General features: G+C 37.1%; 7 protein-coding genes across 7 annotated transcripts; 3 read left to right on the top strand and 4 right to left on the bottom strand.

Moving 5' to 3' along the window:
- Positions 1-1,175: 1,175 nt before the first annotated feature.
- On the top strand, positions 1,176-2,233 carry L201_001643 (uncharacterized protein; the record flags this gene model as incomplete). Its single annotated transcript, XM_066217430.1, has 5 exons — positions 1,176-1,238; positions 1,320-1,343; positions 1,418-1,511; positions 1,602-1,635; positions 1,702-2,233. The coding sequence occupies 5 exons, from the start codon at positions 1,176-1,178 to the stop codon at positions 2,231-2,233; spliced, it is 747 nt and encodes a 248-aa protein (XP_066073527.1).
- A 688-nt stretch (positions 2,234-2,921) lies between these two features.
- Positions 2,922-4,281, bottom strand: L201_001644 (uncharacterized protein; the record flags this gene model as incomplete). Its single annotated transcript, XM_066217431.1, has 6 exons — positions 2,922-3,096; positions 3,171-3,317; positions 3,373-3,440; positions 3,530-3,952; positions 4,044-4,166; positions 4,246-4,281. The coding sequence occupies 6 exons, from the start codon at positions 4,279-4,281 to the stop codon at positions 2,922-2,924; spliced, it is 972 nt and encodes a 323-aa protein (XP_066073528.1).
- A 705-nt stretch (positions 4,282-4,986) lies between these two features.
- On the bottom strand, positions 4,987-5,300 carry L201_001645 (uncharacterized protein; the record flags this gene model as incomplete). Its single annotated transcript, XM_066217432.1, has 2 exons — positions 4,987-5,006; positions 5,111-5,300. The coding sequence occupies 2 exons, from the start codon at positions 5,298-5,300 to the stop codon at positions 4,987-4,989; spliced, it is 210 nt and encodes a 69-aa protein (XP_066073529.1).
- A 576-nt stretch (positions 5,301-5,876) lies between these two features.
- On the bottom strand, positions 5,877-7,642 carry L201_001646 (uncharacterized protein; the record flags this gene model as incomplete). The annotated part of the gene is made up of 5 exons (XM_066217433.1): positions 5,877-6,986; positions 7,050-7,161; positions 7,229-7,262; positions 7,328-7,474; positions 7,546-7,642. The coding sequence occupies 5 exons, from the start codon at positions 7,640-7,642 to the stop codon at positions 5,877-5,879; spliced, it is 1,500 nt and encodes a 499-aa protein (XP_066073530.1).
- A 2,240-nt stretch (positions 7,643-9,882) lies between these two features.
- L201_001647 (uncharacterized protein) lies at positions 9,883-12,885 on the top strand (the record flags this gene model as incomplete). The annotated part of the gene is made up of 8 exons (XM_066217434.1): positions 9,883-10,893; positions 10,973-11,252; positions 11,329-12,012; positions 12,070-12,119; positions 12,189-12,437; positions 12,499-12,633; positions 12,697-12,741; positions 12,811-12,885. The coding sequence occupies 8 exons, from the start codon at positions 9,883-9,885 to the stop codon at positions 12,883-12,885; spliced, it is 2,529 nt and encodes an 842-aa protein (XP_066073531.1).
- A 27-nt stretch (positions 12,886-12,912) lies between these two features.
- On the top strand, positions 12,913-15,284 carry L201_001648 (uncharacterized protein; the record flags this gene model as incomplete). The annotated part of the gene is made up of 8 exons (XM_066217435.1): positions 12,913-13,021; positions 13,074-13,255; positions 13,330-13,441; positions 13,503-13,591; positions 13,652-13,766; positions 13,832-13,937; positions 14,007-14,460; positions 14,532-15,284. The coding sequence occupies 8 exons, from the start codon at positions 12,913-12,915 to the stop codon at positions 15,282-15,284; spliced, it is 1,920 nt and encodes a 639-aa protein (XP_066073532.1).
- Positions 15,285-15,828: 544 nt separating this feature from the next.
- On the bottom strand, positions 15,829-17,422 carry L201_001649 (uncharacterized protein; the record flags this gene model as incomplete). Its single annotated transcript, XM_066217436.1, has 7 exons — positions 15,829-15,964; positions 16,063-16,163; positions 16,248-16,328; positions 16,445-16,539; positions 16,614-16,739; positions 16,861-17,076; positions 17,197-17,422. 7 exons carry the CDS (start codon positions 17,420-17,422, stop codon positions 15,829-15,831), a joined length of 981 nt encoding a protein of 326 aa, XP_066073533.1.
- Between the last annotated feature and the right edge of the window lie 189 nt (positions 17,423-17,611).

The following is a 17,611-nucleotide window of genomic DNA, read 5'->3' on the forward strand; positions in this document are numbered from 1 at the left end:
TTCAATTCCAGGCACGGAGATTCATGAATTAGATTACAATGACAATTATCATTATTATTATTCCACTTTTTAAGGTTTTGCACAGACCTTTTCAAAATACAAACACAAGATACCAGTGACATTGACATTGACATTCTATTCAACCATCAATCAATCAATATTACCATTATTGTGTATCAAACAAATTGATATCTTCCAAGTCATTCAACTTTTTTCATTTCGCAGCTACAACATTATATCTTGATACAACAAGCTATAGCTAATAAGCCGTAATCGGGTAAAAATCAGGTTATTCTTTGGTGCTATATTATATATATTCCTGGCTAGCTACCAGGCTATTTCGATCATTACTTATTGTCCTACTTGAAGCGACTTTGACCAAGATACTTTGTTAAGAAACATTAGCATCGCCATAAAACCTGGATTTCAGATTACCCGATACAAATTTGAGATAGTTCTGGAATCAGCAACAGGTTGTTATTGTTCAATCTCTTACCGTACAACCAAAAATATTCAAACTACAAACAATATCAAAAATCAATATCTTTACAGCTAATCACTGCTGAGATCAAATCATTACGACTATATTCGTTATCTACATCACTACTATCCACCTTTACGACAATAGAACCCTACGCCCTACGAAATCACCCTGTAGATCTTTAGATTTTTTGACGGTTTTTTTTTAGTCTTATTTTGATATCCTACAAAAACCCTTTCGGCAAAACTTGTACTAAGGACATTAAAAAAAAGGTGTTAAGAGGGTAATAAAAAGCACAAGCACAGGCATAAGCACAACCCATCAAAGTTGGGATCAATTCAAAAATATTTGCTTGGTCAGAATTTTTGGGACAGCATCAAATACACTTCAATCTATCTGTAAACTTGATCTTCTCGGGTTTTCTGGTTTCTAGATAATTCAGCAACATATCGAATTTTCCTTTGGACGAGATCTTGTCTCGAAGCAATAGCAAAGCGGACCTTATACAGTATTGGTAGACACGCAAGGAATCGGAATTCTCTATATTCTATATTGGATATATATCAGGAAAGGAGCAAACAGTGTCAGACTAGACAAAATGGTTAGTAGAGGTTAACTGCGCTGGAAACACTTTTACGCCTATAGGTAATAACAAATGCTGATAAAATGTGCTACAAAGGGACCGGCACCTCGTATGCTATTCAAGATAACCGTGCTGGGTGATGGTGGTGTGGGTAAGACAGCTTTAACTGTACAGGTGAGTTATCTACACCGGTGATATTCCAACGTAATAAGCAATCTGGGTATATAGCTAATATTCGACAAAATTTGTGTCTAGTTTACGATGTCATCATTTGTGGAGGTGAGTTGATACCTTTGACTATAGACGATAAAGATAACATGCGAGCAGTCCCGACTGATACTTTTGCCTTATAGACATACGATCCTACGATAGAAGATTGTTATAGGAAACAATGGGTAGTAGACGATCAGCCTTGTTTATTAGAAGTGCTGGATACGGCTGGGCAGGGTGAGTTATGCGATGACTACGAACAAGGGACAGGATGTCTCTTTCAGTCAATTATCAGGGTGCTGACTATCTATATTGATGTATGAATAGAGGAATACACGGCGTTGAGGGATCAATGGATACGGTCAGTTTAGTCAACGTACAAGGTATTCGTTTATTGCAAGCTAATAAGTCATTTTTCAATTATTAGCGATGGTGAAGGGTTCTTAATAGTATATTCGATAACATCACGACCGACATTTGAAAGGGTAGAAAGGATTGTGGAGAGAGTAATGAGGGTTAAAGATGAAAGTAATTTATCTTCATCTTCTTCACCATATTCAAATCATTTTCCAAATTCACATCCATATAATAACAATTATCAACAACAACAGAATTTGAACAATAAAGGTAGAATACCTATAGTTATAGTTGGAAATAAAAAAGATCAATATCATTCAAGAGAAGTATCAACTGATGAAGGATCAAATTTATCAAAATTTTTAAATTGTGATTTTTATGAAACTTCAGCAAAAACAAATTCAAATGTTGAAAATTCTTTTAAATCTTTAGTCAGACAAATTAAAATTTTGAAAAAAGGTGGTATACCAAATTCAAATCCAAATAATCATTCTCCAATGCATGATGGTCAAAATGGTAATTTTGGTCAAGGTTATTCAGGTTATGGTAATACCAATTATAATTCTGGAAGAAAGAAGAAACAAAAATGTGTTATACTGTAGAGAATTATTACAATATATATATATATATATATATATATATACAGCGCTTTAAAAAGCAGGTGAATTTAGACAGTATATATGTAAAGCTATTCACAGCTTTGATATTTTTAGAATATTGATATACATGAAAGAAAAAAACATTATTCGTTACTTTCACAGTACAAAGTTAACGGGGAATCAGCTATCTATGTAGAGATAATCAAGTAATAGCAAAGGACATATATATTGTATAGCATATAGAAGACACATCATTGTCTGTTTCTTTCTTACACTTTCGGTTTTTATTCTCTTTCTGTATTTTGGGTTTTACCTTTTCGTTATCAATAGATTGTGCTTTTTCGAGTTTGTTACATACCTCGAATGTATCATGTGCATATTAGTGAATGAGCGGTAAATTTGTATATGTTAGTTTAGCAGAAATTATTATTCAATCACTTTCTATAGTCATTATTGTTTCAGCTTGCCAGCACAAGTCGATATCATTTACTGTACAAAGTGACATCGATAATTAACTGGTAATAAAGAATAACATACTTTGTACTTATAGATTATTTATAGGATATATTGAAAGCTCTCCCCATACACTATGGAAAAAAAAGAAATAACAGAACAAGCTACAAAAAGGGATTACTTATTATAGTTTGCGTATACTAAAAAAGAGGGAAAACGACTAATTTAATTGGATGAATCAGTCTCTTCTACCATCAACACTTTTATCTCTACCTGTAGCTCTACTTATACTTCTTAAAACATTACCTAAAACACCACCTTTATGTCCATCTGAATTTCTACCTCTACCTCTATCTCCATCAACTCCAGCTGGTGAATGATCCTTTTTGGGTGGTATCATATTCCCAGCTCCACTGTTTAAGCGATACAATTAGTCTATATACAAGTAATATTGGTTCTTCAAAACAAGGGATAACTCAACACTCACCCTCTACCAGTATTAACATAATGTTGTCTTTCATTAGCATGTATTCTAGAATGAGCTTCTCTTTCTTCCAATGATAATTTAGCTAAATCTGGATGATTCGGATCATGAGTATGTAAATTTCCGGCTCCACCTCTTCCACTAGGTAATCTGTTATGAAAGAGTAGTTTAGTGGAACTCAAGTCGGAATACTATTGCTACTCACACATGATTAGCTTCCCCAGCTTGGTGTTTAGCGAGTACATCTGCTTCGTATTTCTTATTTGCTTCTTCCTATATGAGGGATATAAGTAACAAAGCAATATTATCAGTCACAACCCCTGTTTATTTTCCTGTACTCCAATTCCGTAGACTTGACATACCTTTTCAAGATCAATTGAATTTCTCTCTTCTTGTATATTACCAAAACCACCTCTACCTGTAGTATGTAAATTTCCACCAACACCATTTCCATTTGTATTGTGATTTATAGTTGTAGTTTGACTAATTGTTGGAGCTAAACTTGAAAAATCATCTTTTCCAGGTACACCTCCTCCTCGACCACCATTTCTGACGGCTGATCTTGATCTTGATTGTGATCTATCAATATTACCTGCACCACCTCTACCATGTGAAATACCTGTACCTTCAGCGATTTGTCTACCTCTTCTTTCAACAATTAATTGTTCTTGTAATATAGCTTCTTCAGCAGCTTCTTTTGTATCTCTATTTATTTGTTCTCTTGTTCTTGATCTCGAAGCTGATCTATGTATGTTTCCTGCTCCTCCACGTCCTGAGTGTGTTACCTGAAATCCAAGTACGGAAAGATCAGTAAAGTTCCATTCATACTGGTACGCTAATATACACTGTTGAGCGAAACTACTTGACAGAACTCACTTTCTCACCGTCTGGATGAGGTGATAATTCCCTTCCTCTCTCTATTCCAGGTAGAACATCCATATCTTGTCCTCTAGTTGGTGATTTCATTAAATTACCAGCACCTCCTCGTCCAGTTGAGTACTATATCATCAAAATAAGACAATAAGCTTTTGTCCATAGCTCGTTTCTGTGGAGTGTTTTCATATCACACAACACTCACAATAGCCCTTCCAGGCCTCTCTTCAGCCATTGTCATAGTTGCTACTGTGAGGTAATGGTAATGTTAGTGTTTGTTATGGAATATTGGATGATTATACGTCGCAATGATACAGCTAATTATCGATATCCAGGAAATGAAGAAACGATGATCAGGCAAAAAGGTCAAGTAAAAGAAAGGAGGGATAGTGGCAACGTTCAATGAAGATGATACTGATAATAATGAAGGAACCGGTTAAGATAATGGTAAGGGAACAAAATCAATCTATGTAAATGACGTTATACGTAAACAAATACTACTACTAGAGTATATCCCACTTTCTTCTTCCGACAAAAAAAAACACCCCAATCAATGCATGGTCCTCCGCTATTTTCCTCATCCGATTATACCTATATGCATGTACGCATTGACATTTGGTCAAAAACGCCAAGCATCATCTTTAAAATCACTTTATGTCCTAACGAATCGTCTGAAAGATATCACTTTCATTTCCTCTTCTTATCTCTTATCTTTTTGACGAATAATATAATGAAAACAATAAACATCCACGTGGAGAAAGGCAAAAAAAACGATGGACCGATGGAAAATACATTTCGCGCTTTTCATTGGTTCTTCCTCTTATATCTGACTAGAAAGATAAGAGATTTGCGTGTATATTCTCTTAAAGATAAGAAACATTTCCCTAGTACAATTGTATCCATATTCGGAACGATTCCACTGACATTAACCATGTTCATTTCGGATTTAACTTCTTTTCTTTCCCTCTTTAAATCAATAAGATAAATTGATAATGACAGCCATAACAACCAATAACATTTTCACGATAAGGACTTAATAAATACACCCAAAAAAACGTATGACTACTCACCTGTTGCCCCTGTTCCAAAGCTCTGCCTTCTTTCTCCTATCCTCAGATTATTACTTGAATGAGCATCTCTGTTTGGACTTAGTGTTCTAGCCATTTTCTCTTTAAATGTCGAAAATGTTGACGAACCAACCGAAGGAGTTTCACTTGCTTGTCTTTCAAACCTTGGTGGAGATCGTGATGTGGATGTCATTGTCATCATGTTACGGTGTCTACAAGTGACCTTTTATTCTATTACAGCGCTGTGTTGTTATCAATCAATGTATAATGCTATTAGACATGAATGCAGCTAGTGCAAGTTGTTGATATCAGTCGGTTTTTTTTTTATGCCAAGAGTAAACTCGGTAATTGTGATCCGATGACCCATGGGGCAACACCGGCATTCTTGATGGCTGTGTGGCACTTAACAGTTGCTTCATTTTAGAGCAAGTTTTTAGCTGTGTTGATGCATGCTATAGAAATATCGATGCACGTCGTGTTTCATACAGTCTCATGTACTTAAAGGAGAAACTATACTTGATTGCATGATGAACACACTGAGATTGATCTAAGGTTGATATGAAACGAGTATGAAATTGCTACTACTATATACCGAAATCAGACAAAAATTCTAATAAAGAAGAATATAGAAAAATATATAAAAATGGAATTATAGAATTGAATTTTTGAAAACTAAAGTAAAAATGGTTTTTACAAATACTACCAAGATCCTCGACTTCCTTGACTTCTCCATCATCTCTTCTACTGAATACTATTTTTATTTAAACGACTAGACATCGACTCTTCCACCACCTGCATGAGCATTACCAACAGCGTCTTGAGGAACTTTTTCTTGGGCTGATGATTCACCACTATCACTATGTGAAATACCTGGTGAATCCGCAATAACATCACCTGAAGTTAAATGTGGCTTTGAATCAATTCTATGTAATCTTAATTCAGGATCTATTCCAACATAATCATATGCAAATTCTCCTAAATAAGCATCATCGATACCAACAATTTCAGCTTCTTCACTTGCTCTTAATCTAAGTCCTGGGATAAAGTGCATTATCCAGCAGATTATTGTTGTCATTACTAATGAATAAGCGAACCCAGCCACTAGATCGGCGACTTGATATCCCAATTGTACCCAATTTCTGTCCATCCAGCCTCCATCGATTTCTGTGATACCATCGAAAGCAGCTACAGAAGCTTGAGCAAAGAAAGCTGTGAGAACATTTCCGACCATACCACCAATACCATGTGAAGCGAAGACATCTAAAGTTTCATCTACACCAATTAAGAATTTAAGTTTTGTTGAAAAGTTACAAGCGATAGCAGTGACAAAACCGATAGCGACTGCAGCTGGAGCACCAACATAACCTGCTGCAGGTGTAATACCAACTAAACCTGAAATGGCACCTGAACAGAAACCAACAGCGGAGAATTTTCTTTCTAATCTCCAATCTAATAACATCCATGTGATACCACCTACTGAAGCAGCTAAATTAGTTACGATACAAGCTTGAACTGCTCTGAGGTTTGCTGATAAAGCTGAACCACCGTTGAAACCAAACCAACCAAACCAAAGGAATACAGTACCTAAGATGATAAATGCTGTGTTATGTGGCTTATAAGCTAATCTTTCTGTACCATATCCTCTTCTTTTACCTAAATAAATTGCAATAGCTAATGAAGCTGTTCCGGAAGAAATGTGAACTGGTGTTCCTCCAGCAAAATCTAATCCACCCATAATGAATGACCATCCATTTGGATTCCATGTCCAGTTGGCGATAGGACAGTATACGAGAGTTAACCAAACGAAAAGGAAGACCATGACTGGACCAATTTTAGAACGTTCAGCAAAACCACCAATAGCGAGTACACCGGTGATAAGCTATAGAACAGCTTGGTGAGCTGAGTGTTCCTGTATCCATTAGGTAGCGTATCTTTTACTTACACAGAACATGCACTGATATACACAGAAAAGTAAGGCTGGAATTCTACTTGAACCAGCTGAAGGATCGGCAAGTACACCTTTGAGGCAGAAGTATCGTAAATCACCAATGAATCTGTAAGCAGTAATATGGTAAGTGATCGAATCATGCGATGATTTGTCCTGCGTATGTTCCAACTTACTTTGAGCCAGTATCAGAGAATGCTAAGGAGTAACCTATAAATGCATGTATAGTCAGTAACCAGTACATAGATCGCATGAACGTTAAAAAGGCGACTTACCCCAGAAGAACCATTGGAATGAACCAACCGCCACACCAGCAACCGATAAGAAAATCATTGATAAGGCGTTCTTTCTTCTCAAAAGACCTGAGTAGAATAATCCTACACCGGGAACCATCAACCACACCAATGCCATTGATGCAAGGACTACGATAGAAACTCTTTTGGTCAGCTATGCTACATCAGGTGTGGGATGGGTGTACAAAAGGACAACTCACTCCATGCCATATCACCCAAGTTGTATACGTATGGTGTACCATCTGCACCATTATATAGGACATCTTGAGATGTCTCTACGTAGGTCACGTTGACCATCTTGATGAATTGGTTATTGGGTAAGAACGCTTATCTAGCTACGCCAGTAAAGATTGCCGTTGATGAGCAAGTAAAACGAGATCTTTATCGCGTTTATAAAGTGATTATTGATCTCTCAGAGATTGTTTGATGATGAAGCGCTTCTAGCGTATTTCTTAGCTTTGTAACTGATCTATTTTGATTGAAAGAAAAAGAAAGAAAGAAAAGAGAAAGAACGAAAGAGAAAAAGAGACAACTTGCACAAAGGGGGTTTATCTTTGCATGCTAGGATCTATGTTGATTGATATATCACCAATTACATGTATGAGGAGCTTTACACTGTATAGCCACAATTATCGAAAGATAAGAGATTCTCTTAGCCAACGTACACCCGTCCGTACCATAACATGAAACGGATTAAATCGGGGTACAACAAGTATAACCGATCTAATTTTGTGCATAAGCCAGACTAAGATAAAGAAAAAGCTATACTACTGGCACAATATGCTTTGTCGAGATAAGGGGTAAAACAAGTGTATCGCATTTACAAAGATTTCGGAATTCATTTGATTGGTTATTCGCACGAAAACCGAGAAATTACAAAAATCCTTATCTTTTCTTATTTCGAAATTTCTGGTACAAAGGGGAATTTTAACGGATAAGTTAGTCCAGCTAGTACGCCACAACTAGCCTTTCTCAATTAAAACCTTGTCACTTCGATCGAACCAAAAGTCATATTGTAATCACCCCGGTCTCCATGATTCTGGTAGTGTATCTATACCACTTACGTTAACTCTTCTTCAGCTCCCAAAAGCCAAGAGGGTCCTCTTATCATTAGATCCTTATCCTTATCAAGACTTTTTAAAGCTTCATGTTATTGGTTGAAGTCTGAATCTCTTATCTATCCCGCATCATGGCATGCTGAAATCCGAAAAGGCTAGGTCTTGGATGGCGGCTTTCGCCGAAACTTTCCCTTTTTTACCTCCTTCCTTCCTTTTTGAGTGATAAGTTAAGGTTATTTGATTCGGTAGAATACATTCATGTTCCGCTTACAACATGCTTTCAGATATTAAGGATTAAAGTTATATCTGGCTTGAGAATCAATATCATTGGTAGACATTCATAGTCTTGGCTGTATGGCTCGTTTTCACATCCAATGACCCGAACTATTTCATCTCATCTTGGCGAATCACGAAGAACACCGTTATTCATGAGAGAAAGGATGTTGTTGGATGAACAAGATTTGTATGAAAAGTAGAGGATAAAGAATAAAGGATAGTGTATGGAACGATGTAAGCAAACATCGTCATCATCAACTCAGTCGGCGGTTTTTCAGCACTCAGTCATCCCATATGCCAAACATACCGGAATTATATCGTGGTTGATTCAATACACACACATACGCTCAGAACACCAAAACGGAGATTTCTATCCTACGCTTATTTAGTACGGAAATGAAACAGCGCAAAAGCCTTGTGTAGATGATCTAAACAAAGTCAATCCTGTTGTCCAAACACACTACAAATTTCATCATTCTATATATAGTGAACACTCAGTCGCTACATTTAATGAATCCGCTGCATTAAACATTGAAATTGCAGTTGGAGGGCAACACTTCGCTCATTCTTTTCAAGTCTTATAACGGTTGATCTATTGAAGGAACTTGGCAGCATCGCTTGGAGTTGCTCGTTTAATCAGGTAGAAGTAAACACAAAGGTAGAACGCCTTTTGGCATGGTGGACCGTGCTGTAATGCAAGAAAATAGTGGAAAGAGAAAAGGGTATCTGCAATGATGGAGTCCGAGCGAAAGTGAAGGAGGGGACTTAGCATTTCATCACTTCTCCGTTCAATGATATTAATGACCTTGTGAGAGATTTGGTTTTGACTGAAGTTATGATAAAAGAACGAATAAACACACAGGCTCATGCATATATGACGATTCTGTTAACGAAATCATGAATGTTATAGTTATTGCGAATACGAATTGACGGTTGAAATTAACTCATCTTTTCGATTCTTCTGACCACCATTATTACAGCTTCTCAGATCAGGTCGATGTCAATACTATAACCATTGCTTTGTCTCCATCAAGCTGGAATCTCATACTATAATCGGTAACTAGGTACCCAACTTCCCTGACAACAGGCAATTACCAGATTTTTTTTAGATAAAAAAGACTTCAACAGCTGATCACGTCGGTTCAGATCTTTCATGATCTAATCCTATCGATAACCCTCAAAAAAAGTTTTTATGTGGACAACATGGTAGCTCTAGGTTTGAACTCTTTAGGTCGTTCATCAGGTCGAAAATTTTCGAGTGAAGAATCAACTTCTACTTCACTACCCACAGTACCTCATAAACCTACGCATTTCCCACAAACACCTTATTTACAATCTCTCTCATCTAAACCTACTCAAACACCTTTAGAAGATAATCCTTCGGTGAAAATTGATCCTTTTGCAAGAAACGACGGTTTACAACATTCTTCCATCTATAATTCTTTCACATCATCAAATAAATCTCCTATATCTACAAGTAATTCACCTGCTACTAGATATCCATCAGAAAAAACAAAATTTCCTTCTACATCCTCAACCTTTCAACAACAAAAAGGACCGATTCACGATAATAAACATAGAAGACAAGATTCAGAATTTTCATTAGATAGACAAGTTGTCGATATAGTAGCAGATTACATCAAACCTGAAAAAGATTTCATCGATACCGCATCGAATAAACCCAATTTTAAATCTAATGAACCACTTTCTTCTTCACCTTTACCTACAATAGCCTTTGGTAGACAGGATAGACCAGTAGGAAGTAGACAATCATCATTCGCTGACCAATCTGCACCACCTTCCCCGTTAAATACACCTTCTATATTATCTCAAGAATCAATTGTCACACCTAAATTACCTACAAAGAACTTACCTTTGCCATCATTAACAAATAATATGCCTAGGTCAAATAGTCATACCAATAGTGCTGGGCTAGGAGGAAATATACGTAGAGGTGGAAGTAGAACTTCAGATAGAAACACTACCAATAATAATGCTTCACCTGGAATGTTAGAAAGAATGGAAGAGGCAGATGAATTAAGAGGTTTGAGAAATGATTCAATGCCAAATATTTATAATAATCAATACGATAAAAACAATTTCAATCAATCTTCCACGAGCGTTTCATCGAAAACCAAAGCCGATAAGATGTTAGGTATAGATTCAAGAAATGCTAAATTAGCTTCTTTATATTTAGTTTCTGGTCTAGGAAAAGTAAGTTAACACTCATCCATCTCTTTTTAATTCAATTCGAGGAGACTTTACTGATTTCGGTGTGATCGATTTTTTACAGTCGACAGCACAATGGTCATTTGCAGATTCAGATTCTTCAAGAGGTGTTCAACCAATTGAAGATTCATTAGGATTATTTTGGCGTCCTGAAATGTTAGGTAGTTCATTCAGTGGTGAAAATCAAGAATCATCATCATCAAGAGCTAGAAAAGAATCCAAATCAAGTACTTTATCGAATGGTTTATCAAAAGATATTAGAGGCAAGTATGTTCCTGATGCTGGACCTGATGGTCCACAAAGACTAGTTTCTAAAACTATCAAATTTGCTCATCCTCGTGGTAGTAAGTTCCGCCTCACGCAGAAAACTGCACCATCTGGTATAGGACAAGTGTCTGATAACAACATAACCGCCTATAGTCGAAGTAGTCAATTCAACTTTATCTCCACCGACAACATGTCACGCTTTCACATTTACGATTCCTCGGCATGATACGTTGGCTGCTATCGCTCGTACTAGACTCAACAGTGCTATGTCAGGTAATCCAAATACATATTCTGTACTTTCTAACGTTGATGAAACTGGTAATCTCGATCCTTCACTACATTTACAATCTAGAAGTAGAGCGGGAGGTCCGAATATCAGAAATTCATCTTCTTCAACATCACCAACAGAATTGACATACTATGGTGTAACATTAACTGTATGGACACATGCAGATAGGGAACGAGCATTACAATTGAAGACTATTAAAATGAGGAATGACAGAATAAAGCTAGGTCAGGGTTCATTGAATTCAATTAGTCCAAATAAAAAAGGATCATCTACACCAAGTGAAAATATTGGTGGTGGTAAAAAAGGAACAAAAAGAGGCTCATTACATTATATGATAAGTAAAAATCAATCTGAAGGTGATATTACAGCTTCAAGTGAAACTGAAACTGGAATGAGTGATTCTGATTTAGAAGGTCCTTTAGGCAGAAGAGGTTTTATAGGAGGAAATAAAACTAGATTATCAACAGTAGATAGTGTTCCAGAAGATGTTGCTGCTGCTTATGATGAAGCTAGTGATATTTTCTGGATGCCTTATGCTATTACTATGGGTAAGTTATTCCGCACTACATTGAATGCAGCATAGCTAATTTGACTTTCTTGCTTAGTATCTCGATTCCCTATCTATGACCTTTTACAAGATTATCTCAGATTAAGTGTGAGTTCAAAAATTACCAGGTGAAATAATTACTGGTGTACATGTGCTGAGTAGACATGATTATCTTAGTGGGCGAGATTTTCCAAAAATGCTAAAGTCCACATGACACAAATTAACCGGATTTTGAATTATAATCCACCTAGACCGGGAGAATCAATTAGTTTACCTGTAGGAGAAAAACCTGAAGATGAAGTAACTATTGAAGGACATATGCCAGGTGGTTTGATGGATTTTGAAAAAGGTTTAATGAAAATTGATTTTCAATTATGGCCTCTATTTCAAGCTGTTGATATTGATCATATCCTATCCGCTGCTGAGGTGAGCTACATGGTCCGCGATTACACAGCCAAGGAGCTGATTTCGAAGCATTGTTAAATAGGTTGCATTGTCTAATTCTGGAAGAATCATCTTTTGCTCAAAACATCCAGCTATGCTAAATGTAGCTGTTAGTACGCTGAAGTACGTAGTTGAACTCAGAGGTTGGGATGGTATTTGTATGCCGGTAATTCATGCGGTAAGTGATATATGTTTTTGGGTTCCGTCTAAAAGTTTCGCACTAATAAATGCGCGTATATAGCGGGACGCAACTTTTATCATTGAAGATCCTGGACCATACATTATTGTGAGTTAGCCCTAATATCCCTAAACTTGTCGTCCTGCGATTGCCACTGAAATATCAATATGCTATTAGGGTATGCCAACTGAGTGTCGATACCTTCTCGCACCTCCTCCAGAAGTAGTCATCATCGATATTGATACGAAGTGAGTTGAGAATCGGTTTTGAGCAAAGCTTATGAATAGTTCTTTGTCATGTAAATCCCCTCCTACTGGAGTGATAACTCCAAGACCTAAGCGGGATAAGATGAAGCAAAAATTATATGCGGTTTTAGGCAACTCATATCGTAGGTTAAGCCATTTTCAATGAGAAATAACAAAACACTAATTTATTGATAGCTATGGACCGAAGTGTCCCTATGGAATTTAAGGTATCTTACCCTAAAGGTAATTTCAAGAATTTCAATAAATTTAATCATAAAGGAGAAAGACCGAATTATCTTGGTGAAAGATTAAAAGCACCTGGATGGTGGAGACATGAAGCTGTGGTTTCAGTATTTGACAAGATTTTGGCTGATAAGGCAAGTTCATCAGTTTCATTTAAGCTGATAACCACGTTAAAAGATGACTAATGTTGATTTCACGTTGGTTTCAGCATAAAAAACCAACCTTGATTCAAAGGTTGATGAAATCTGGAGTACCTAGACCTCAAGCTCAATTATCCGTTGGCGAACAATTAGCTAAAGCCATGATGAGGAGACGTGCTTGTAAGTATACACCTTTACGTCTTCATTATATAGTCGACGGAACTGATAAACATCTTGTCAGTACATTACGTCGAGACAAGAGATGATCTGGAACTTAAGGTAGCTAAAATCAATAAGAGATTGCTCAAGCTTATTCAAGAAGGCGATCATGTAAGTCTCGACATGTAGGATTCCCAACGAATGAGCTGAACTAATGACGTGTGACGTCAGTGGAAGAAACAATTTGAGATGTTTGAAAAATACGCGGATAGGCTTACGGTTGAAGCCAATGAGTTAAAAACAAAGATTGAAAAAGAAAGAAGAGAAGCCAAAAGATTGTCCAACTGTAAGCTACATAACATGAAGGCAGGATAGAGTAGCTAATTTTCCGGAATACTATACAACTTTTAGTGGCTACTGAACAAACTCAACAGAATGTTCAGTTGGAAGAAAAACTCAAAAATACTGAAGATGCTAGAGCTGAAGCTATGAGACAATTATCTGATATGCATCATTCGTAAGTTTCATCATTACACCCAATTACTATGTAACAATCGAAAAGCTGATTTTCACATATACTCTATAGTATACAAGAACTTGAAAGAGAAAGAGAAGAAATAATGAATTCATTGGAAACTCAAATTAATGGTGCTTTAGCTGGATTACCAATTTCATCCAATGATTCGAATGCCTCTTCTTCAAGACCATCTACACCAAATTTGCATAATGATACATTATCTACGATGTCCTCTAGAGGTTCAACTAAATCAAGACCTGCTTTAGCATATTCAATGATTTCATCTCAATCTAAAGCAATGAGCGTTCTAGGTCAAGTCAAAGGAAACAACTACAACAATCAACGTACTCTGGGTGGTCACGTCCATGGTAATGGTAATACAAAACAAGATAAATTGAATAAAAGAGCATCAGTCATGTCTAGTGTAACTGTTGATACCGAACGTACTTCCCACAATCAATCTGGTTCTGGTATAAGTGGTAATGATGCGATCTCTCAAAGAATTGCAAGTGTCCAAGCTAAGGTATGTTATTTTGATAAAATTTTGATACGTCAGCGGATTTAGCAGTACTGACGATATTGTCTTTTGTGTAGCTCGAATTAGCATTAAATGTAGTCTCTTCACAAAGATCATCAAGTGTAATGACAACTTCCTCGACAACATCATCAGATGATGGATCAGGCTCTGAATCAGGTAACGAAACAGATACAGAAGATGGAAACGAAGGTGAACCCCAAAAAATCAGGAAAACGAATAATGAAGAAGACGTGAAAGATGGATTTGAAACTGATAAAGATGATCAAAATAATAAAACTCCAACTGCATCTAGAAGACCTTCAGATGCTGATATTGTCTCTGGAGGATTAACAGAAAATAAAGAAGTTCAACCACCTTTGCCTAAACTCCCCAACAACGATAATCATGAAAGTAGTCAAGGGGACCCAGTCGAGTCTTCAACCGCCAATGGTACTGACGATGGGAACTCTAAGTTGAAGGTTAGTGCTAATATCACTAATCGACCAACCTCGGCATCGACCATTAAACCCAATCCTACTTCTACTTCAAATTCAACGCCGATTATTATGAAACCTAGATTAAGAACCAAGGTCAATATCAATACTAATGACAACAAAGATGGAGACACAACCAAAAAACATAAAATTAAAGTAACTAGAAATATTACTCCTCCTTCAGGAAGTGAAAGTGATGCTTCAAACCTTACTGCTCATCATGTCCATAAGGAAGATGATAATGAACAACAACGACATGACGAAGAAGTCGATAGTGATGGTAAAAGGTTATCTATTTTGTCAAGTAGGTCTATTCAATTCGGACAAGCTGTTTAATCAATTTGCAAATCGTCATACTCAATAAAGCTGGCTTCTTACGCACCAACAATACCTTACATACCCTTATACCATTTTCAATATTTCTTGATACCCTTTCCTTACGGTCTATGGTAACTGATGTGAATCTCGGAGAAGTCATTAGATATACCCTGATCACACATAGTCACTGTTAATCTTGTTTCAGTTTATCATAATACATATGCATATATATTCTATCTTGTCAAGCGCAGTCAAAAGCTCCGCCTTTTATCCGTGGCTAAAAATACAAGAAGAAGCAGAGAAAAAAGTGATTGCACAAGCAGTGATGCAGATTCCAGCATGTCGGATTTAAAAACATTCCAGCTGGTAATTTGTAAAGCAGAGTTATTGATGTCAAGTACTGTTGCTTCATAAACATAATCCACCTTACCATATCTAAGAGGTCGGTCTACCCATTTCTATTTCCATGATTATACGATGAATTCTGTTTGCTAAAACAAAATCGGCGGTGTCCTTCCGCTGTCAATCGCTTATCGTTAATTACAGAGCAAACGGGATTTGCTTATATGATATGTTCAGTTTGATCATCTAATAACATTGGTGATTTTGATGGATCTGGGATTTTACGTGTACCCATAGCTTCTGTGACACCACTTGAAGCTAAGAATTGAGCCCATTTAGGTTCAACAAAGGTACCGCTAAAAACAAAACAATACCCCAGGCGACATCAGCAACAGCGTTATAGGAAGACAGTGGAAAGTAGAACGAAAAATGAAGTATTGGAATCAGTACTTACGTGGCTTCAGCTATTTTCTCTCCAGATATAGTTTCCATGGATCCGCTTACTACACTCTTTCTACCTTTAACTGTGTCAAGCTTAGTTCGTACGATGATGAACTAACGAGATTGAAGAATAAAAAAAGTAAGTAATTGCCTTACACTAAGATGACCTGATTGCTGGAAAAAAAGATGAATGCTTACTTGGTCTGCCATACAAGGTGATTTGTAATTGATGTTCAAGTTGGCTGTCACACCAATGTTTGTTGGGAGATTGAGAAGAGCCTAAAGACTTTTGGTCAGCACCGACGCACACTTGCAATACATAGCAAGCCAGTTCATGGGAATCGGATATTCAGATCAGGGGATTGATATTATAGGTCGTAGAAAGGAGGACTTACATTTCTGGCCAATGTCTCATCGAATACCGTAGCTAAGAGACCACCGTGAATGATCCCGTCATGCCCACATAATGCTCTACCAAGGTGTATGACGGCTATGATTAATTTGAATTTTAGCTTTATACTTTCTGTTTCGATAAATCAAAATGGGGTCATAATGATGACTCACCGATCGCTTCAGACTCATCCGTTTTAGCAAACAATACAGGCGCAATAGCTAACATGCCTGGACCTCTGAGAGATCCAGCTGTAAGTGAGTTGTGTACCTTGTTGGGGTCGTAATTTTGGTATGGTCCTAAACAGGAACAATGACTGTCAGCTCTAGCCCTCCGATGATTATACAGAGCTATGATCCACCGCAGGGTTCAAAGGATGGTCGCGAAAGGAGAATTAGTTGCTAAATCTAAATCACTTACTAGTCTCATACCATTCTCCTTGGGCAACTTTCTTCCTCATATCTTCAACTATATCTAATTCTTGCATACATCTTTCCATATCACATACATGGCTTTTACCTCTTGCACTGTCTTTATGAGGAGGTGGAGGAGCATATCTAGGGAATATGAGTAATACCATTTGAGGAGGGAAGGCTGCACCTGCTACGTATACCGCTGGGAAAGCCAAAGCGAGGACTGTAGTGGAATTATCAAAAATTAGCACCTGCAAAAGAACGGTTTGCCGCAAAAGAAACAGGCAAAACCTTGAGATTGAGGCATTCTATATACTGATGAGAGCAAATTAATCGGCCTTACCGAATCTTGTTGCCCATCTTCTGAAAGCACCTGGACCTTGACGTTGCCTTGTGTTAGGTTCAGCATGTGCATGAGGATGCGAATGTGTTCTTCCATGTGTATGACCATGAGTAGCTGTTGAGAATCTTTTGGCGACCAATTGTTGCGTACGAGACCGTATGAATTGGCCTGATGGTCCAGATAAGTCACTTCGTAAAGTTGGAAGGAATGCAGCTCTAAAAGACATTATACCTGTTTTTCAAGCTTTACTGGATTGTATACCGTTAAAATGATTGAGGAGGTTTAATTTTGCTAAGCTGAATATCGAAGAATGTTGTCAACAAGAAAAGTGATGAAAATTTCAACAGGTAAAGGTAAAATGTTGGTGTCGTGTCGAGGCTAACACGTACTACTCAAAGGTAAAAAGAATGGAAGA

Source organism: Kwoniella dendrophila, chromosome 2, assembly GCF_036810415.1.
Source record: "Kwoniella dendrophila CBS 6074 chromosome 2, complete sequence".
Lineage (NCBI taxonomy): Eukaryota > Fungi > Basidiomycota > Tremellomycetes > Tremellales > Cryptococcaceae > Kwoniella > Kwoniella dendrophila.